The sequence below is a fragment of the Phoxinus phoxinus genome (genome assembly GCF_949152265.1).
Source record: "Phoxinus phoxinus genome assembly, chromosome: 3".
Taxonomy (NCBI): domain Eukaryota; kingdom Metazoa; phylum Chordata; class Actinopteri; order Cypriniformes; family Leuciscidae; genus Phoxinus; species Phoxinus phoxinus.
In genome coordinates, this window is record NC_136878.1 from 18,688,383 (window position 1) to 18,711,973 (window position 23,591).

The 23,591-nt window shown below is 38.8% G+C and overlaps 1 protein-coding gene across 2 annotated transcripts in view; it reads right to left on the reverse strand.

Moving 5' to 3' along the window:
- spns2 (SPNS lysolipid transporter 2, sphingosine-1-phosphate) overlaps positions 1-23,591 on the reverse strand; it is a 71,615-nt gene that overhangs the window by 43,400 nt on the left and 4,624 nt on the right. For both annotated transcript variants that reach the window (XM_079605784.1, XM_079605783.1), the window contains exon 2: positions 8,966-9,031. In XM_079605784.1, the coding sequence (XP_079461910.1) occupies positions 8,966-9,031 (66 nt within the window). The remainder of the gene's footprint in view (positions 1-8,965; positions 9,032-23,591) is intronic.

A 23,591-nucleotide genomic window follows, 5' to 3' on the forward strand; every position in this document is an offset into this window, starting at 1 on the left:
AGAGACTCTACCTTTGGCTTTTTCTCACCTGACCTTCACGCTCATGCATACCTCTGTCAGAATTCCCCCTTAGCTGACGCTTTCACCACAACACAAAAACACAGTCCTGCCTACCCGCAGAACATCACCAGCATTCCTCTCTTTTACTTCATTGCAGACCATTTCAGGCTTCAGTAGTCTTGGCTTACCGGTGTGGGTGTGTTTGATTTATGTGTGTGAGCGCACATATGTTTCTTGGCATATTATATGCGAGTTGTTGGGTGAAGCTTCCCTGAAATAGACCACACTGTTTGTAGCCTACCAGAATGGAGCAATGACATTTTTTTTTTTTTTTAAACACCACTATTAGCTCTGCCAAGGTTTTGGGGTGAACCCTTACGATTGTATGGCCCGCATGTGGAAGTGGTGGTAAATGGTGTTAGGTTGTTACGCTTTTCACCACTCACTATTAGATCGCAGCTGCACTTGTGCCTTTCAACAGATCTGAGAGGCAGAAGAGGAGCGCCACTGATAAAAGGAAGATCAACTCAACACTTTACAGATGAATAGTGTTAGCAGAGAGAGTGTGTAGGACATTTACATGATGTGTAGGCACACATTATGCACAGAAACACACTTTTCTTTGAAGAAACACAGGTTCACTTTTTACAACCTTCTACACATAGAATAACAACACCACAGCCTAGTTTAAAATGTTCACTGGAGGTTTTAAATTGAATCCAGATGAAGATTTATATTCAAAATTCGCATCGGTTTAGTGCACAGGAACTGATCTGGAGAAACTATTTTGAAGCTATAGCTTCCCAAGCTACCAGATCATCATAATTTGAGGTACTGTAGTTCATTTTGAACAGATTTATTTTCTATTTCTGTTCAACCATCTTTTGATTCCTTATATTAAAACAACTCATTAAACATGTTCAGTAATTGTTATTAAATGCAACAAATACAACTAAACACTCTAATTTAAACATAGTGGCACACAGCAACATTTAAGTATTTAATTTCGGTATTTAATTTGCTAATGAAGCAGTCCGAATGGAATCGTGTGAAGCAATGAATCGTTTCTTCTGACAGGTTTTTTATGAACTCTCTGAACAAACTGTTCTACTAAAATGAATCGTGAAGCAGCGAAACACTTATTTGCACAAGCCATTTGGTATAAACTGTCGGGAATTTTTTTTATCTAAATTCTTAAAACTATTCGAAAGACAGGACAGTTCAGGAGATTGTTGGATTCCTGCCTGACTTCACTCAGCTCTAAAGCTTCATACAAAACATAATGTGACAAAAAAAATATTATAGAACATTTGTCACACTACACTGTTACTCTTTGGAAAAATAGCTTGTTACTGGAAAAGCTACATTATTGTGAAAAGAGCTGAGCCATTGTCACCCTTTTGGAAAATGTACTGTAGTTTAATTGGTTGCATCACTACTCTTAATTAGTCAATTACCTCCCAATAGACCAGAGGACATTTTCCCTGACATTGAAATTCCTTCAATATGGACATTAATGATAAAAAAGTAAACCACAATGGGAAATGGAGCTTTAGCTGTATTTTATAATGGCCTTGGTTAGAAAGCAGAATTAAGACAAGAAAAGATAATATCCTGTAATTTCCTTGCTTACGGCTGGTTAGACTCCGTGTTATAGCTGGGAGCTGGTGTATGAGGAGCGTGGGATATGGGCTTTTTCAGTGGGTGTGGAGTTTTCCTCTCCAGCCCAGAGCTGTACATCTAATGATAGGCCAGCATTCAAATGACAGAGTGTGTAAATGTGTGTGTGTGTGTAAGTGTAAGTGTGTCTATGCTGAGGTCCTTGCCAAAGCTGTTTTAACCAATGTGACAAATTTACTCACAATTGGTAAATCCAAATCCACACAAACCCTCACGTACACACATATAATCTAAAGGATCACACCCATGTTATCCCTCACTGAATGTACTGTAATAAATGATTTGACCTTGAGTGATAAAGCGGTATTGTGTGTGGATGGGTGGTTCTGTCCACAGGGGACAGAGAATAGACCCTCGCCTTGTATTGATTTCTCCATGTCTTTCTCGTACAAGAAAATACACAAAGTTTGTGCAATGCCTAATCTAATTTTAATGTCTGAGGGATTTTGGGTCATTGTAAAAAATGCTTTGTTGTGTTGAACACTGAGAGAGCTTCAGAAGAGCCTTTGTCCGCTCTCTCCATTCCTGTCCTCCATTTTTAGAGGGAAACTGTCCATGCAGACTCTTTAAATGTAAGAGAGGATGCCTTTGTGAATGTAATATGAACGAGGTGGGCCACTCACTGGCTTTGTGGTTAATGCTTACTGTGATTGGCTGCAGGTTTTTGATTGGCATGAAGCTCTGCGAGAGTGAGCTGCGGATCAGGGTGGGGTTTAAGGGGGATCAATGAAGCCTCGTCCCCTTTGAGACATGGCCTAAAAATTCCCAGCTTTTATCTTATTCACACACACATTTCATTACAAACAGTACACAGAATAAATAAGGACATAAATAATTTCAGGATTAATCTCATATATACAAATGAGTATATCATTTATTTTTTTAATTTGGGCAGAAATATAACCCTGACATTTGTGAGATTCACCCATCCGGCTGATCTAAAGCAGATTGAAGCTGTAAGACCTACATATCTATTCATAGCATGTGCAGAGATGTGGATTTGATGTATTGATTGCTCATTACCCAGTGTCAGAGCCAAACTGATGGAGAGAGAAATTGGTTTTTATTTTTTCCCTCCGTTTTCACATTGACACGTCTGTAATCCATTACATCTCTGTGCCATTGACAGTGGGAGTGATGAGCAGGTGCTGGGATCTTTCCTCTTTCATTTCCATTCCTCTCACTTAGTCTCCAACCCTCTCCTTCAAGCACATCTCCCACTGTCTCTTTCCTGCTGTGGAATCCATTTATTCATTTTTTTTAAATATTAGACGCCTGTCAAATTGACAGTGCAGCAAAAACAGCTCCAGAGCAATGTGTTTTGTGAGAAACCTAATGATACAGAGAGACGGAGAAAGGAGGGATATCATAGTACAGCTGTGGTCTGAGTGTGAACAGCTGATGATACACAGATACAGTAGCTCCTCGCTGTCTAGGCCAAAGAAATCAGAAACTGTAAGATCCACCATTAAAATGAAAGCTGAGAAGGGGACAATTGTGGCTGTGCAAACATACAGTGGAAGTGCTGTACTACAGTAGGCCTGTAGTAACATCTCACTTCTTAAATACTGTCTTTTAATGGCTCATCATGGCTATGTAAGCCAATATCCTGACAGTCACAATCCAGGCAGTCCACACAGAAATTTCTTCTCGATATAGCGCATTCTTTGTCTGGGTGAATGTAGTTGTGCACCTGGGCCCCAGTCACTCACTTACAGACTGACTGGCCAAAGACTGCAGCTATATATGCGACACATGCCCCAGACGGAGCGGCTAGACGGAGACATGGGCGCAGTGGAGTCATGTCAGGATTCAAAAGCAGTGTTCGCTCCTGCAGTGACAGATGGGATAGGAGACAACGGCAGACGTACACCTAGCATGCAGACAAGAGCTGCCATCTTTGACCAGAGGGCACTGACCTCTTGACCTTTGGAGCAATACAGTCTAATTAGAGTCTCTACGGTATAGTCGGACATATGAAATATATCATATCATATCATATCATTCTCATGAGAATGATTATTAGTTACTATTGCTCATACTCATACTCAAAACCCATAACCTTGGGTAATAACGTTTGGACAAGATACCTCAATTCATGCATCGGATTAAGATGTTTGCTATTACTTTTCTAAGAGACTGGACTTAGAATATTTTGGGGGGGGGAACAGAATGAAAAAATAATAATTTATGGAAAAAGGCCTTCTTATATATGGATACATATCACTGATGATACTTGGGTTGGGCTCTTTTGACCTGGGCCTGAAGCCAAACACTAACAACCACTCTAAACTAGGGCTGCAAGATTAATTAAAATAAAGCAGAAACCAAAATATGACTTGTGCACAGCATGCGTCCATCTTTCCAAACTTGTTATGAGAAGCGCTCATAAACCTGCTACTGTCAACAAAAGAGAAGCTTTAATGGCTCCCTTCGGTTTTTTCACCAACATTAAAACTTGATGGTAATTAAGTAATCATGACAGCTAGTGTAGTTTTACACTTGTACTGAAAAAAAGAGTATTATAATTTTTAGCTGTTTTTAGTATGTTTTTTGATTTACTACTGCTATTACTACTACTAATAATAATAATTATTATTATTATTTTATAGTCATATTGATATATAATCACGGAATATTTGGCCAAAGCATGCAATTAAACCAACAAACAAGCAAAGCAAACTTGAAACTTTTGTTATCGCATTTTAAATCGCAATCTTTACAAACAGACAATTCACAATTGAATTTTTCCCAAAATTGTGCAATCATACTCTAAACCCCTTTAGTAACTGCATAGCAACCAGCCAGGGATGTAATTCCTGTACATAATGACGTAACTCACTGCCTAACCACCATAGTACAAATCATCGCTCTAGAAACTAACTAGCAAGTCAAGACTGTTTAGGTCACACCTCAGTCGTCTGAACCACAATAGTTCAACAATATATGTTGGTAATGATGTCATGTGCAGGTGAAGTAAGAATTACAGTTAAATAATCTCTTTGATATTGCAATTAATGTATTTAATATAATTATTATAGTTAATTTAAATAAACAACATAAATCATGTCAGCATTTGGCGTATGCTTTTACTTCCGTAAACATACGGTTAATTCAGTCAGTCAGTTCCAACTATGTAAGTTTGCGAGGTTGTTTGCGAATGTTCGTAGGAACTATGGTTTCGGGAAATTCATTCAACTATGTTGATAACGAGGGAACTTGCGACCATAGTTGGATAAAGATGCTTTTGGGAAATGCACCCCTAATCAAGTGATTAATGTGGTGGCACGTTTTCCACTGTCAAGTAAGAGTCAAAACATATGTTTTATTATTATTAAGTTTCTTCTTATTGTCCTCAAAACAAGTGTAAACCTTTTAAGCATTAAAAATCAGTGCTGGTTTTAGATAGTGTAAGACTGAAGACCACCCACTGCTACGTCACTAACCCACAGGACATTTTAACATTCACCTGCCTAAAACTCATCTCCATTCATCCATCTTCAGCAAATATTTCTCTTTTGGATGCAGAGAGGCCATCCAGATTCCCCACACCCACCCTTAAAATGCCAATGTCACCTACCAAACAAAAGAGCAGGAGGAGGCCCTCGGGACAGTAATAACATCCAAGTTAACCCTCTCTTCTTTCCTCATTCCATCTTCATTATTTCTTCTATCTTGCAGACACCCAGGACCGCCTGCAGGTATTGTGGCTAGCAAACAGTCCATTCTTTTTTTGTGTCAACAATAATTGCTCTTTCCCACTAATCTGAAATTAATATCTCTTAGTCTGATAAAGGTTTTGGTTCAAACCCAGCCAGGGCAAAAGAAATGAAGCATGAGAGAGCATTGTGAGTGGGATCAGATCTAGAAGGTTTGCCTTTGTTGATATGGAGGTGATTGACAGGTATGAGAGCCATAGGCAAGAGCACAACGCGTAAAGCCCGGTAAAGTCAATATTGCCCTGATAAGGTTACATGTAAGGGGCCTATGTGTCAATATCAAGTATAGACACACATTTGTCTGGAAATATGACACTGGGCATCACTTGAAGGACACAAACCAGACATGTATCATATGACCAATATTTTACATCTGCGAAATATTTTTGCAGGGAGTTTTCAGGAACTGAATCTTTCATCTACTCGATTTGTTAATATAAGTGATTTGGTACTCACCACAATAGATCAATTGATACATGAGGCCTGAATAACCCTGTGTTGAGCTAAGGCTTGCGGTATATGAGCTCATGTAGTACTGGATACTCCAGTCTTCCCACAAGCCATCATTCACTGATTTACTGTATATTTACTTCCTTTTGTTATGACAATGGCACAACGTCATGAAAGATCGGCTCTCGTGGCATTGGCCTTTGAGTTTAAATATATTATGAAAAGCTTCCTCCTCCCAAACTGTCACTGTATTTCACCTCCTGTTTTATGTTAAACTGCCTTAGTCAGCTATTCTCAAGACATTCCTTAAGACATTAATCTCTACATCTCTTCATGCTGTGCACTTTAAGACATACTGCCATAGTCTGTAGATTTTGGGAAGGCTAGCTACTCTGTCAAACTAACAGATGTGTGTATGCCTCTAAGAGAGAAAAAACAGGCTTATTATCTTGTTTCACAGTAAATATATCTAAAAATCATATAAAAAATCAAATAAAAGCTTTCACTTTTTCTTCAAGGTGAGTTAAACACACACTGGTCACACCTACAGTATCACAATAGGTCGCACTCCAGTTGATCTCACGCCATCCCTTCAACCAACTTTTCACACTGAGGTTCTCAGCCAGTGACCAGAGCATCTGAAATTTCGTTGCGTTGTGTGAAGAATGAGGTCAGACTGGGATCAGAGGCCAAACTAAACCTACCACAGACACTTTCTGACCACATGCACTGCTTAACAAAGGGACTTTTCCCTGCTCATATTTTTCTGGGTGGCATAGGATATGGTTCAGGATGTGGTTTGCTTTGATATTTTGTTATATCATACGAAGGCAATCATATATTTTGATGTGCTTAACAAAAAAACCTGCTAAAACAGTATAAGAAAACTCGACCAGTGAAATAATAACACATTTGCAGAAATATATACTATATATAAATATATATTGTACATTTATTTGTTTGTTTTTGAGGGGCTGTATCTTGCCAGATTTTTGGGCTCCCCACCCTTAAATGTACAAATTTAACCCCTAGTTAGAGAGCATCTTGAGACAGTGTCACAGCATGAGAGGTGCCATCCCTCTAGCAGCATATAGAACAATAATTGGCTGCCATGCTGTCAAAGCATGAAAAGAAGCACCAATTCCCTGTTGAGAATCAACCTATAGAAAGTTTCCAACCAGTCGTTTACTTCATGGTTAGCCTGAGCCAAGCAGAATTGTAATGTTTATTTGCAACCAATTACAGACTAATCAAAAACACATTTTCTTCAGTGAGTGACAGTACAGTCTAAATTGGTCAGCTAAGCAAAAAAGGAATTCTTTCTTACTGCCTTTTAAATGAAAGTTTTCCGTTGTACATCTCACTCATCTCTGCAGTCAGTTATATAATATATTAGAGCTGAATAGAGTTGCATGTCTCATTTAGAAAGTCTCAAAGTACCAACAAAGTTTTATTGCACCTTTTATTGCCATTTTCTATACTATTTTGACTAATTTAAGCTAAAACACAAAAAGTTACAATTAAATTTATCAAAACATGCTTAAAAGAAAAAGTTGAATTAAATAAGTTTTTACTGAATTTTTTATTAAAAAAGCAGCCTAGTGAGCATTATTTCAAAAACATGATCAATCTTAACAGCTCCAAACTTTTGAAAGGTAGTGTATATACATAATAATATAAATAAAAATATATAATATTTATAATAATAATAATAATAATAATAATAATAATGAATTAATAATTATAATAATTATTCATTTGTTCTGTTAAAACAAAAAAAGTAATTGTTCTGTGCAAGTAAATTAATCTTGTTTACGTAAGAAGGTGTAGAGTTTTTAAAAGATTTTACCCAGAATCAAAACATCCCACTCTTAAATACGGAAAGATTTATGTGCTGAGGTCTCTATGCCCCAGTTATTCTAATATTTTTAAACCAAATGAATGGAGGCAATAGATAAACATTGAGCTGGATCTGAATCCCAGACATCCCCGACTATGCTACTGCTCAATGAGCCTCTGTGTGTGTGTGTGTGTGTGTGTGTGTGTGTGTGTGCGCGCGTGTGTGTGTGTGTGTGTGTGTGCGTGTGCGTGTGCGCGTGCGCGTGCACCGTGTGTGACCATATGCGTTTGTTGTATATTCTTGCCACTGCATATGACGTGTCTGACAGTGTCTCTGTGTGCACACTCTGGTATGTGTGTGTGAATATGCACACGAGTACAGCCTGTGTGTTCTAGACAGCCGCTAAGCACTCCAATAGGACCTCCACACACTGACTCTCCTTCACAAAAGCCATTTGACGTGGACCCAGCCCAGTTCAGGAAGCCCAACCTAACAGCCTTAAATAAAAAAAAACACCTGACCAAGCGCAAGCCTGCCGTTTGAACACTGAAACCCCTCATTCATCTCCCTCCGTATACATCCACTGATTCCTCACCAACCACAAATAACCTTTAATGATGTCATAATTTGCTACACATCACTGTCTTCTGCATATAATGAGTGGACGATTATTAGTCATTTTTTAACTTTAGCTGTTATAAACGTTAGCAAAAACCGCATGCATCGCTGAGCTAACAACAGCTCTGTGTGTTTTCCAGAACAAACTAGTATTTTCCTCCCATTAAAAGGAACCATAGAGTGGACTTGCACTGTTGGGTATCCACTGCAGCACTATTACAGTTTCCTGTAACAACCAGGCTAAAAAAAAATACACATTTACAGCTTCCCCTTAACAGTTTTACTGAACCATATACTGTGACCTTTTTCCTTAATAGAGATATTGGAAAATCTATGTAATGTCTTTGCACTGTTGAATAACGGGTGGGTCTCCATCTAATCCAAACAACTGTGGCACTCCTCTGCTTTGTTAAACCCAAATAACTGCTTCAAGCTCAGTCAATTACACTGGCTTTGGTGAGGAAGGAGGTGTAGCTGGACCACCGCATCCATAGTTTTTTTCCCCACTCCTTTGTTATCCCTGTCACTCCGGCTGCAAGGAGCTTAATGGATTTTAGTCTTCTCTTCCACCTCGTGTCAGTGACATAAGTCAGTGAGTCTGCATGTTCACGCTGCATGATTGCAAAACCGCGTAATTATGGGATTATGAGAGATTTACCTGTTTGCAACAAGCCTGCTCCGCTGTCACCAACATCGAAGTGTTTCTGTATGTCAAGAAGGACACCTAAAAAACAGAGACAGAGAGAGATTAGAATTTGCGCTCTGATGTGAATTTGAGTTGAGTCTCTTTTCTGAGAAATAATTACTGAATGAACTTCCAGGCATCTTTTGTGCTAAGCAATTTAAAGAATGAAAAATATTGACAGGTGTTTCTCAATACATTTCCTTGTGATCCTCCAAAACAGAACAATCATAGGCTTATGAACACACGCACTTCTACTCTGGGCAGTTTGAGGTGTAATATTTCATCAAAATTAGGGATGCTCTGCTATTACAGGCCATAGCGATACGCTGATAGTTCTTTTCAAGTTAATAGTGGGAATACATAGCCAAAATTAAACTTCTATGCTATTTGAAATCAATGAAAAATAAACCACTGAAGGAACCAGGCTGAGGTGCATCTAAACATTAATGTACAGTATGCAAAAATGGATATTCATTTTGACATTTGATAAAGATTATATTAAAAATAAATTGAATACATAATTGAATCTAATTTAATAAATCTAATAAAATATTATAAAATAGAAATATATAAAAATAAAAATGAACATATATCGAATAAAAGATAAATAAAATATTATGCTCTAATATAAAATAAAAATGAAATGTCCTGTTGAAGTGTAACAAGGGCATGTCCTCACGAAAGAGTGTGAATGTCCCTTGAGTTGCAGACAGTAAGGAAAGAGACACCGGCTGCACTGGAATGCGAGCAGGTGCCGTGACTCGTGTGACAGGAATGTTACATATGTCACTATGTGTGGACAAGCCTGCACCTGCCAAAGTGCTCCTTCTCACTACATCTTTGCTACAATGTGCCAGTGACAAGTCCAAACGGGTGGCGACGGGAAACTGCGAAGTGATCGAGACGAAACTCGAGGATGACTAAAGCCACCACAGCAACAGAAACAAATAGCTATTTTTATTTCTCACAGCCACTCCTATGTTATGTGTCTGTGTTTGTAAGACCGTAGAAAGCATGACGTAATTAGCCAGGCAGCACTGAGAAGTTAATTAAGAGACGTTTCTACAGCATTAGGTGTTTGATCTGGCCGCGTGTGAATTGCGGGAAGCCTGTGAAGCGGATGTCTTTCTCTTTGCCTCTGTTCGCACAAGACTGTTCAGTGACTTGGAAAGATGTAACTTCAGAGATAACGTCAAGGATGTTGGATCTCTATCGCTCTTGTCTAATTTCACTGGCTGTCAGTCACAGACCCTGTTTACAGCCTACCCTGCATTTAAAAGTGTCTGAATGCTGTGAGCTTTTCACAAATGGAAGATCAAAGCATATGTCTGAGTTAGACACTTAAAGAGCTCTTTTTTACTTTAAAGCGATCGGAAAGAAGGAATGTGGAGATGAGAGACATGATGATTTGAAGGCAGCAACACGAAAGCTGCAATTACACTAAAACGGGAGTTATGCCCTGATCAAGAGCCCTTTAGATTCCTGGCCAACACACATAACTACAGCAACAAACCAAAGAGCAACATGATATGGTCAGATTAAACAAAAGACAAGGCATCTTCTAAAACATTTTACTATTGACTTGATTGAAATCAGTAGTTGTTGAGATTTCGATGACCTTTGTCATCATGTAACGCTCACTCAAAGTTCATCTTTAAAAAAAAATGAATAATTTAATAACAGGGGTTAGTTGGTTTATGAAAAGCTAATTATTAATTAAATCATAAAAAAAATATCATATTAAAATAAAAATAAAAAATAAAAAACTCGGAATTAAATTAATTGAGATAACCACAAACATGCAAATGTGTTGTTAAATGATCATGAATACATTGACTTGCAGAATTTCTTTTTTTTAATATCCATTATAAACAATACATTTCTGTCTTATTTAAAAAGCTGCTAATGAACTTGGCACACTTTGAAACATGATGGATTTTTCTCTTCGGTTCCTAGCAAAACTTCTTGATTTAGCCGATATGGGGAGCCTCCCATATAAATAATTAATAATTTCCCCTTTGGCAACATTTCTGCAAAAGTATATTGCGTTGCTTCTTGCATATTTTGCGAAAATGTCCAGTGACTGGCACTAAAAGGGTGTTAGTTTTTTTTTTTTGTCATATTAGGTCATTTTATGCTGCAGAAACAGGGGTTTGTCGTCATCATTGACAGCTGAGATTGACACCTTCTCTGAGCAAAGTAGTCACTGAATTACCAACTGACTTGTTTCTGAATTTTCGGGAGGAAATTGGATTTTTAACTTTAATTTCTACATTTCCATAGCTGTTTATTTCACATCGACATGTACTAACCGATTCTGCGGGACTGTGGGCGGGGCCTTGATACCGCGGCTCCAATTCACGCTCACTACTGTGCAGTTTGGGTCCCGAATCGGCACAATATGTCAGCGCCATATTGGGACATTGGCGGCTTCACTTTTCTACAATGAAAGAGAGTGAAGGTGCGTCGTCCATCTTTTTCAGGTTATGTGATTTAAATGTATTAGTCTACAAATCATGCACTATGGTAAAAGTGGTTTGAGTCCATAACATATTGTGCAAGGAACTGTGAAAATATTTAATATAGTTAAAATATTAATCATAATTTGTGTGAAGAGTAATAAAAGATATTGGTGTTCTAGTGTTCATTTCTAGCGGGAATTGTAGGCACGTTTTTGGTGTTTCGCAAAAATATAGATAGAGGCACGCTTTTCCAGTGAGCCTAAGTTGGATACGGAGGCGTTGGCTTCCACTGTCCTTCTCCATGCTCAGAGCGGGTGGTCCCGCCTTCTTTCCATTAGTCTAATCTAAGGCGGTGTAGTAATTACCTTGGTCACACTCCTCCTCCGCCCCCCATCCCTCAATCCCTCCGTCTCTCCCTCTCCTCCCACTGGGAGGGGGATCCCTGTGCCAGATGGTGCTGCGTTTCTCCTCTTTCAACCGAGACTGCACCTGCCCACCCTCACGCCTGCCAAAGACACGACCTCAACCACCACGCTCTTCCCACCAAAACTCCCACAGGCACAACTGATGCAAACTGATGATTTGTTTGGAAATATGATTGATTCAATTTGTGAAGATTGCCCGTATTTAACATTATAAAGGAAATAATTGTAACTGGAAGAGACTGGTACTAGTAGGTCAGTGTGTGCACAACGTAACACTTAACTATTACAGCAAGAGTCATATTGTGAATTATGTTCTGTGTTTGGCAGGCGATACCGTCCATGTGAGATTTGCCCTAAATTCTTCTCTCTCTCTATCTTCTCTTCTGGCTCTCAGATAAAGATACACTGCTCAGGGAAAACATGGCAACACCTTGAAACTTTTCAGAGAGAGCTGTATTTAAGCATCTGAGGTGTAGCAGCTCTGACTTCATCTTGCATCATACTGTAAAACGGTAGGCAATGCCACACAAGGTGATGCAAATGCCCCAAATGGCACCAGTAAAATCATCGACCTTCTAGTGTCCGCCTTGATGCCGCCAGCCCTGAGGTGTTGCCATAGTAACACGGCACGGGCGCATACACTGAGGAGGGAAAGGTCGGCTAGCAATTGGTCAGATCAGACTGACTAAGATGGAAAAAGGAACACACAGTAATCTTACGGTAATCTTGCTTAGCAAAACTTTATCAGAATTTTCTTACATGGAAAATATCTGTCAGGTTTGGCGATACGGTCACTTGCAATGCACTTTGATTTACTAAACTGTAGAAACCGCAACAGATACTAAGAGGCAAAAGAATGTTGTCCTGCCTGTTGTGACTGATCTATTGCATGCAAAACACATCTCCGAAGAGCAAAAGCCATTGAACAGTTTAAAATTCTGCTACAGCATAACACCACATAAGATTGCCTGAGATATAATCAGTTTTCTAAATAAATCTGATCATCCAAAATAAATAAACTTGTTTTACCTGATAACAGATACATGTACTTATGGAGGCAGTTTTTTGTTTGGGGACAAATTTGTCCTGACCCTACCTTCATTTGTGTGGGGACATCTGAGTGGAAAAAGGAAACATTTTGAATTTCTATAAGGTATGCCCCCATTCAAAGTATGTTTTACACTCCACCTATTCAAATGCACAAAGCATTACATATTAGACAAGTTCCGTGTGTGTGTGTGTGTGTGTGTGTGTGTGTGTGTGTGTGTGTGTGTGCGTGCGTGCTTGCGTGCGTGCGTGCGTGCGTGCATGTGAAATTAATAATTATATTCTACATTACAGTAATAATTTTTAAATATAATGTGTTGATGATAAATAGAATGATACTGCAGGGTTTAAACTCTCTATGATGTAAGTTTTTTGTTATTTGTTATTTAACACTAGTTAAAAAAAATATTAATGCAAAAGCCCCAAATGCTCATTTTGCAAATTCCATTTCATATCAATAAAGTCATGGACTCATAGATTAGAAATTAAATTAATGAAACACACTAATTCAAATTCAAATAAACATCTGCTCACAAATCACACAGTAAAACTGCAATGCAAACAGATTGTGGTGTGAGAAAGAGCGTCTTTTGTTTTCTAGCACACTAGTTTCATTATCCTAAATGCTAATTAAACATTGACCCATTCATGTAGGTCTCCATCTTATCAGCTGATTGGTGCAGTGAAATGGCGATATGCTAATGTTGATGCTATTGCGTAAGATGCAGTGCATATGAATGCTCCTTTTTGCTATAATGCTTTCATAGTGATGTTCCCAGGAGACTCATTGGACATTGGCCGGTGGACTGACCAATAGCATGTTTGAACAAAGCTCTGTGGATGAGGATGAGCAAATCAGTTCTGTTAATGTGTCTAGTGCTATTTCAAATCTCAGGGGAGTTCATTAAAGTGAAGCTGTTTAATGGATCCTGGAAGCTGAAGCTCCTGCATTTGATTTACACAAACCGTGTGATGCTATCTTTGACATACATTGTTTGGACCCACTTTTATCTGATCTGATAAGAGGAAGCAAGCCTGTGAGTTTAAGTGCTTGTTTGGGTAGAGTGTGTTCTTAAAGAGTATGAGCTCATCCAAGCCAAGAAAGACCAAGAGGTCTGAGTTTTGATATAGCCTATAACCTTCTCTGAGATTAACTGGCGATATGTCAACACGTTTTTGAGTGTGTGAGACACAGTCTACATGTATAAACCATCCATTCATTTGAACAGGAAGTGGTTCACCGGCTGAAATTCCAATGCGGTCAAATCCTGAAACTCAAATATCACCTATTCATCTGTCAGGCTTTGACAATGGCAAACATTTTTCTTAGAATCCAGAAACTAAAACTCATTAAGGTGGGGATACTGGCTTAATGCACACAACAGCCTGTTCTTATTTTTGCACACAGACGCGTCACCACATATAGACCCAGAGGACTGTCTGGCCGTCTGGGGAGAGAGAACGAAAACGAGGAGCATTGAGTGGTAGGACAGACCTCATTTTACAATCCCCAAAAGAGAGACGATAGACCTGAGCAACCCCCGGTGCTATTTCAGGGCTAGGGGAAGTAGGTTAGGATAAAGGCATAGCAACAGAGGCTGGCCGTCCTATATACTGTAACTGAGAAGATGACGATAGGTGAGAAGAAAGGCAACTGGAAGGAAAGCAAAGCTTGGTATATTCAGAACTCAGTGGGGAGATTTTACTGAGAATGAACCAAGTACTGCTGTAGCGTTCTTTACTTGAGATTCACAACACATTTGTATTATGCCAAGTTGTAATGTTCTTTTTTCATTATTTGATCATCATTTTAAACAACTGGTGCCTTGATCAACATAAATGTACACAATCTTTTAAATTAAATGTAGTTTAGCAAAAAGCTAATTACACCAGACACATTGAGTTTTAGTAAGTAATGGTCAATCTATAATAAGACATAAATATGCATTCCTGTTGCTCAAACAAAAAAGGTCATGGGTTTGAGGGAATGCATGAACTGATAAAAATTACTTGAATGCAATGCAAGTCATTTGGGTTAAAAGCATCTGCCAAATGCATAATGCATGTAAATTTACATAAAAAAAGATTGCAGATGGTTAGTAAATAAGTCACAGGGTTTTGCACTGCAGTACTGCATTGAAAAGTGGCAATCATATTGAATTAATTGACTGTCTGATGGCACCGTATGCATGTGCGTGTTGTTTTATCACCCGATTAACTATAGAAATTATGCAAATGATCAAATCCAAAGGACAATGCATTTTATCCTCCATCATTGGATCACTATTTGATGATTTACTGCTCCCATGCTCAATAGATACAATAGATACACAAGACATCTCCTTTAAATGAAATGCAGTTTAATACAATGCAAGAAAATGTACTTTAAATGTTATAATTATGTGCAGGTTTTTGTGTTGTAGTAATGCATATACAAATGGCACAACTGTTTCGAATTTGTGTGTGTGTGTGTGTGTGTGTGTGTGTGTGTGTGTGTGTGTGTGTGTGTGTGTGTGTGTGTGTGTGTGTGTGTGTGTGTGTGTGTGTGTGTGTGTGTGTGTGTGTGTGTGTGTGTGTGTGTGTGTGTGTGTGTGTGTGTGTGTGTGTGTGTGGTAGGTGAAACTGCTGTACAAATGTACATTTCCATATCCTGTGTAATGCTACTCTTTGCGGTAAGAGAATGTTTCCTCTGCTCTGTTCTCTCCCTCATTCTTTTCATTCTACCAAACCACTGGTACACTGTTCGGCTGCTGACACATCCTGAAGCTCTCTTCCTCCTATTTTCTTTTCCTCCTTTCCCATCCCCTTCTCTGCGTCTCTCATCAGCTAGGGGTGATCCTTCTTAAAGTGTCACAGGAATCGATGTAACAACACCTCAGCTCGCAGAAGTTACACATGTGCGAAAGTGAGAAAAAGACTGTTCCCATGTTAACCCTTCCCAGCTTCTCTGCAAAATGTCTGCCCGCTTGCACCGAGCCAAACCTTTGAGAGTGCAGAGGCAGGGTAAGAGCTGACCACAAATATGCTCGTCTTTTCTTGGAGAGCTCCTGACCGCCCGGGTCCATCGATATCCCGCAAAGCAACGGATGCTTTTTCCACTCAGCCTTTTAACCACCACACAGTCCGTATAAACACACTGCAGATGTCAGAGGAGCGGGGAGGGGGGGGTGGGGGGGGGGGGGGTTTAGCGGGCGTTTGCGGGTGTGGGTGTTTTGGAATTCCCTCACCATTTTATACCAGTAGTTCCTCATTTCTGCCTCACCCTCAGGCGGCCTGCCAGCGCTGCTAGTCAGAGTATCATGGTGTGCACTGCACTGCTGATCTGAGACTGGTTTTAAGGTGTGTGTGCATAAAAAATGGAATGATGTATGAATATGCAATCGCAAATCCACAGAAAATGTATCTAATAACCCCATACACATTCCCTGTGTACCCAAATACTTGCCTGGAGAGTGTAAATAAACTGTGCACTGCAAGGCTTCTTCACCAAAACACAGATATTCTAAATATTGCATAAAAATATTGCTCGTCCGGAGATGCTATGCACAAACAGCCTAGTAGTTGGGCTTTAATAATTCATAAGAGAATTATCCTCTGGAGTGCGAGCCCATGTGTCAGATGTATAGCTGTGCAGTGGTCAGAATGCAATGGAGCGCAGAAAAATCCCCAGGCTGCACGATTCCCCCTTAGATACTCAACATCACTGTCGGAGTGCGTATGGTCAGTGAATGTATGGTAGAGGATAAATATCAGTACACTTACTCCTTACGCACTGGTACAGAACTAGAGTGGTTTTACGGTTTAAACATCAAAGACAGACACTGAGACACATGAGTAAAGATGTTTAGCAACAGTACACATTGGCAGTAATGTTCACTATAGATTTTTATAGAGGATATTTCACACAGAGGCTTTAAATGAGCTGCTTGTTTCATTAAATGAGCAAATTTGTGGATCACATTTAGCAGGACAGAACGCTGTTGGCGGACGCTTGAGTGCAATTACGGCCATCCTTAACAGCCTGATCCGATACCATCCTGTTGGATGCTAGTGTTTACTGCCAACCAGAAGCTTCAATTACCTTCCCTTCTCTCAGATTGTAATAAAAAAACACTTTACGAGCAGTTTTTTTTCCTGTGTTGACGAATTTCCAAGTGAATTTAGATCTGGTATGGGGATTTTTGTTAACAGCCATTGCTATTTGCTAGTAATTTGCAAGTGGTATTACTGTAAGTGAATATACTGTACTCTTTAAATGTTTTAGCAGTACACCAGCATATACACTACTAATTAACAGTTTGGGGTCAGTAAGATTTTCTTATCTTTTTTATTATTATTAATACTTATTCAGCAAGAATGCATAAAATTGTTCAAAAGTGAGTGACAGTAAAGAAATGTATAATGCTACAAAAAATGTTTTATTCATCCAATGCTTTCATGGTTTCCACAAAAATATTGAGAAGCACTCAACCGTTTTCAACATTGATAAAAATAAGAAATGTTTTTTGAGGGATCACGTGAATGAAGACTGGAGTAATGGCTACTGAAAATTAAGCTTAACCATCGCAGAAATAAATTACATTTTAAACTTATAAAAACAGAAAACAGCTATTTTAAATTCTAATAATATTTTACAATATTACAGTTTTACTGTATTTTTAATAAATAAATGAAGCCTTAGTGACCAAGAGACTTCTTTCAAAAACATTAAAAAAATCGTACTGAGCCCAAACGTTTGAACAGTACATTCCCCAAGACCAACATCATCTGATGACGTAAAGCCATTAACTGACTTAATGTTTTGCTGACTGACGTTAGACAAGCTTCATTTGTAGCCTAATCCTGATGCTTTGTTTTTATTTTTTATTTTTACATAACACAGAAAGGGATTACTGTAATTATGAGGGCTTTTTGTTTTTTGCCTGTAACGAGATTTAATTTGGCTTTTCTCACTCGCTATGCCTCTTTGCTTATTCTCCTTTTCTTCTCTTTGTTCTCTAAGAGCTGTGTAGGAGTGGGGTGGGTCTCACCCAGGGGGGTGTCAACAGTGCCCGATTCTGTGAATAATAATTAGTCCTGAATAAAAGTGCTGAAGTGCTTGATTATCTTTCTTAATTACTGCTGATCTCATTCAAAGTGTAAACCTATAGTGAAACATCATTAATTAGCCCATATCCCTCTGACAAACATGTTGAGATGGTAAATTGAATCTATTAACCAATAAAAAAAAATTATATTTAAAGCAGCATGCTAATCCAAAACATAGTTCTTATTGATTTTTTAAGTTTGTGTTAATTGTATATAGTCACAAAAAAATGCACCGTCTTTGAGCAAAACATCTTTGAAGCTCTTTGATTCAGAAAACGTCTAAGGAGAAGAGCTCAATCAATAAAGCTTCAAACGGCACAGCGAGCCAAGCTATTCTCAATGTACTAATAGACAGTGTTGAGCAACCTAGAGTGAAAGCTACCAGAGAGAAGAGAGTCAAGAGGTGTCATGAGACTGAGTAAATGAAAACTGGAGAGAAAAGAGGACGAGGGAGAAAAAGAGAGAGCTAAATTGGATGGGGCATTTCAGCACGCTCTGAAAAAAGCCTATGTTGAGAGCTGGTCTTTCAAGCTCAATTTAGCATTAGGCTATAGCCATACTCCTCTTTGTGAGTGGCCATGGGCTTCAGACAACTGACAGCTGAGGGTGATGAGTAGGAGAAGTGTGTGTGTGTGTGTGTGTGTGTGTGTGTGTGTGTGTGTGTGTGTGTGTGTGTGTGTGTGTGTGTGTGTGTGTGTGTGTGTGTGTGTGTGTGTGTGTGTGTGTGTGTGTGTGTGTGTGTGTGTGTGTGTGTGTGTGTGTGTGTGTGTGTGTGTGTGTGTGTGTGTGTGTGTGTGTGTGTGTGTGTGTGTGTGTGTGTGTGTGTGTGTGTGTGTGTGCGTGTGTGTATGTGAATACATTTTCAGCCAGTTATAATGACCAATTGAGTGAAAACTACACACATAAATGTTTCACGGTTTTCTCTTTTGATTTATGCTATACAGACCATCTATCTATGAACTAAAATATTAAAGGCATTCTCAATTCAATTCTGAAAATCGCATAACCCTGTGATGAACACATAGAAAGCATCAGAACTGGGTTTCTTGAAATCAATACCTACAAGAGATCCACATGTGGCATATTCAAAAGCTACTATAGTCTGTAATTGACTGTAGCCCCAGAAACCTCTATTCTATGCAATCAATACACAGACACACACCCATGCAATCACACACAGACCTCCTGGTCATTTTTATCTGTCCCGGTGTCTTTTATTACATCCATTTTCTTGCTATGCAAAGCACTATTTTCATCCACTCTCATTGAGAACAGCTGAGTCTCCAGCACAGTAATCCATCTCACTTTCTCCTTCATGAATTAGAGATAAATCTCATTTCTTCCTGGTATGGTTTAATGCAGAGCAGTGCAGGACACTTTCAAGAGACAGTATGTCTTAGATTTGTATTTTTTTTCCTGCAGGCAAATAAAAAACGGACCACCAAAATGTTCCACCACAGAAACCCAAGAGAAACGTTAAAGAAAGTAAAAGGGTATGAGAGCCATAAAGAAGTGTTTTAAGCAGTTTAAATCTAGATGCTTTGTATTGATTTTGTTTTGACAAGTACCTTTCTGTGTAGTGGGCTGGTGACTGGTAACTATAGATCGGAGGTAACTGTGGGAAAACAAAGCAACTGCATCCCTGGAATTCCAGCTCTACCTCCACATTCCACAGCAGTGAGGTGGAGACACACACCTCTCACACACACACACACATACACAGGTATTTTAGGCGTTAGTTGTAGGTAATTATTATGTTCTGGTGCGGCTAAATAACTCAAACTATTGTGCTAACCTGGTAAGAATGCCAAATTAATTCTTAAAGGAAACTAATGTCTTCAAGTATGTATCATACAGCAAGTGGCAGCAAGCCCCGGGGTTTCCTATCGCCAGTCTATCCCTGCATACTGTACAGCATACATAAAGGCATTCTTGTCTCTATACAAGGGGTTCGTTTTAGGACTGGTGAATGGCTCTGAGAAATGAATGAGTCTATTTAAAGAATCACTGGAATTTAAACAGGTACAGGGTAGGACGCTGACATGTGACAGTCACCCTAATGATTTGAGAAAACACTGAGCCTATACTCTGGGAATCTACACATCACACACACTGAAACACCACGGCAAGATTTTCACGCTGAGGTGAAAGTGTTTCTGCCATGTAATGTGTCCGGGTGACAATCAAAGCCATATGTTCTCAAGTATAAATAGATGGCATACAATTACACAGGTATACACAGGCAACATAAGATAGATGTGCTTTGGAAAAATACTGCAAATACTGGCTTGATGAGATGATATTTCAGCAGGCCTGTGCTTTCATCGCTGCATTAATAGAGATATCACAACACAGACAGACAGAGGTCTAAACCCCAATTTACCTACAGACACTGACACTGTGGCACACTATGTAGTCACACACATACAGGCTTAAGCTGTAATCTGGGAAATATGTTACATAACACCCGTGGCTGACTATTTACTCTTATCACTATTGAATAGATGGAAAGATTACATATTTTCCTCCTTAATAAGTAATAAGCAAATACTTGCAGTAAAGGCCAGTTTAAATATTTGTCCTGGCAATATAAAGTGCTTCCGAAGGTTTACTTTACGGACAAAGTTCAGCTTCAGTGGAGTAGTTTACCCTACTGACCCTTCTTTTTCATTTTATTTGGTCAATATTTACTCAGAAGTCTTATATAAAAACAGAAAAGATTATCAGCCTAATCCATTAATATCATCGACCCTCATATAACTAGAACAACTACTTAAATCACACATGGCTTTAGGAAAAGTCATTCATCATCTGAGATTCTGGTATCTCAGTTATGCTGTAGCACCTATGGGGATTTGCGATGCTTTCAGAGTGATTTAGTCACTGTTATGTTGCATCCAGAAACATTAATGTCAGGGTCACTGGGTTTGCCCCTCTCTGTGTGCAGATATATGGAGGAAAGGGTTTTGTGTTCGCTATAAAAAAAAACGTATCACTAAATGGAAAATTAATGAAAATTGCTACAGTATGTAAAAACATTTTTTTTTTTAAATCAATTTATATTTATATTAGATTTGGTGGTACAGTTTACTACTGTTCAAAATATAAGGAAAAAAAACTGCTCATCAATGCAATCAGAATTTTCAGCATTAGTCTTCAGTGTCACATGATCCTTTAGAAATCATTGTAATATGCTGATTTGGTGCTCAAAAAGCATTTCTTATTATCATTGGTGAAAACAGTTGCGCTCCTTAATATTTTTGTGGCAACCATGATACATTTTTTTATAATTCTTTGCGGAATAGAAAGTTCAGAAAAACAACACTTTAGTTACTTTTAAACAACTGAATGCATCTTCTCTGAATAAAATCATCAAAGACATTACAAAATTATATAGACCCCAAACTTTTGAACAGCTGTTTACAATTTTACTGTAAAAAATACTGTACAAAAATGTCCTGTATTTATGTCCTATATTTCATACTTACATGCACTTTTACTGTAAAATAATGGTAAATAATGTTATCGTTATATAAAAGCTTCTGCTAAATGTTCACGTTGTTTACTTTCTGTCCCAATTTGGCCATTTGTAGTCATTATGGGTCAGAGGTCCAGCCAAAGGATATCTCCCACACTCATATTAATACATTCTGAATGATCTTGGTCTAATACACAGTGACATACCTGAGACTTCAAATCTCACAGGTGCGCTCCCCCCTCAGGCACCCCTCCACCCTCCTCTACAGCTGTCTGTCAAACTCTCCGCCCTTAATCCCTTAGACACACTCGATCAAAAAGACACATGTTGAGGCTGAGAATCACAGCGAATCCCTTTTTTTAAACAGACAAACACCCACACATAGTGCGCATCTGTTTGGATACGCAATGAGCTAAATATGGGCCACCAATTATATTAACAGGGTCAATGCCATTTAAACAAGCACGTCAGCCGTCTCTCTGGTGGAAAAACATAACAAACGCTGTGCCTTGTTTGGATCGTCCACGCTACATTAAATGAACATCACATGGGCCAAATGAAAGACAAGCCCGTTAAAAAATAAACCGAACAAATCGCATCCCAATTCTCAGAGGCTGTTAGCGGACATGATTGTGTCAGTGTTTATTTTGAGAGTCACCAGGCTGCTTCGCCCCAATACAGCAAGATGAGAATTTGTCCCTCTGAACACCACTCCTGTCTATATATATTATACACTGACCTTATTGTTGGGGTCAGATAGGCGGTCATGGTTGTGTGTTCTTTATAAGGAAACAGCTGAGGCAGATGAATGAAAATAAACGACACATGAACGCTGGAAGTTCTTTTCACTCACTTTCTTGCCTGACTTTTAGGGCTAGATCAGGCTTAAGGAGCCAAGCTGTCTTTAGGGAAGTAGCGGCTGACACAGAAATGGCTTTTAGTGCTTGTGTAATAAATGCCGTGAACACACGAAAAGCACTGTCAAAATAGGAAGGAAGAAAGGCTGCTGTCTAATTCCAGCCACTGCTATCACAGGCAGCACACACTGTACATCAGCAAAATACAACCCCACAAATACACACACACATGCCAAGAAGGGATCTGAATGTGAGAGAACTTTGATATGAGGTCAAAAAAAATTTCAATTAAAAGCAAACACCCTGAGTACATTAAAGTATGCCAATCATATCTCAAACACTAATGTATATTGTACTGCACGGTTATGGAGCATATTAAATACTCTGTGCCTTCATCAATTACACTTCAGCATTAAGAGCTAAACTTGCAATCGTCTTTTAACGAGTTTACTTTAATGGATTTATATTTCAGATTTGAGAAAGACATCAAAAGTAAACACAACAGCTCTATAACTGAACAATTACAGTGCACATGGAAATCAACTTTGGGAGAAATGGAAGCCATTTGTTCTTCATGAGGGTTTCAGAAGAGCGAGACAAGCTTATAAACTCAATTACTGAGAGTTTTTCATTACTTTCATGTTTTTGTTGTTGAGAGTCCTTTAATGCGAACACAGTAAAACAAGTGAGAGGAGGGGAGAGAGACGACAGCCAAGCCTAAAGTGAGCCAACCTCAAAGTTTCATTTCAACACAGACATCCAATTTGCTGCAAGTATATTTAAAATACACTGCTGTGATATATATAAAAGGTTTTAAGTAAAAAATGTTTTTAGTAATTAACTTTGGCTAAGCTAAAGGTAAACCTTATCAAAAGTTTTCAGCTAAAAAAGCCCATGGAGAGGAATTGTGAACCCCTTGCAAAATCTGTATGGGGAAATCTTTCGCCCTCACACGAAATTCCGAATCACGTCAATTCCTATTAAATTGGATTTCACCAGCAAAAATTTGCTGAACAACGGTAAATGTGACTGCACCTTTGTGCAAACGCCCCTAAACACGTCCATGATAAACGGCTTCCTTATGAGCAATTAGTCAGGCCAACTACTGACTAGTCAATTTAAAAAACATATGTAATTCTATCAAATAAAGATAAACATTTATTAGCACATGCACTGCACACAAAGTGTCATTACTGTATGTGTAGTGCATGTGCTACGTGCTACTTCTGCTGACCTTCTTCA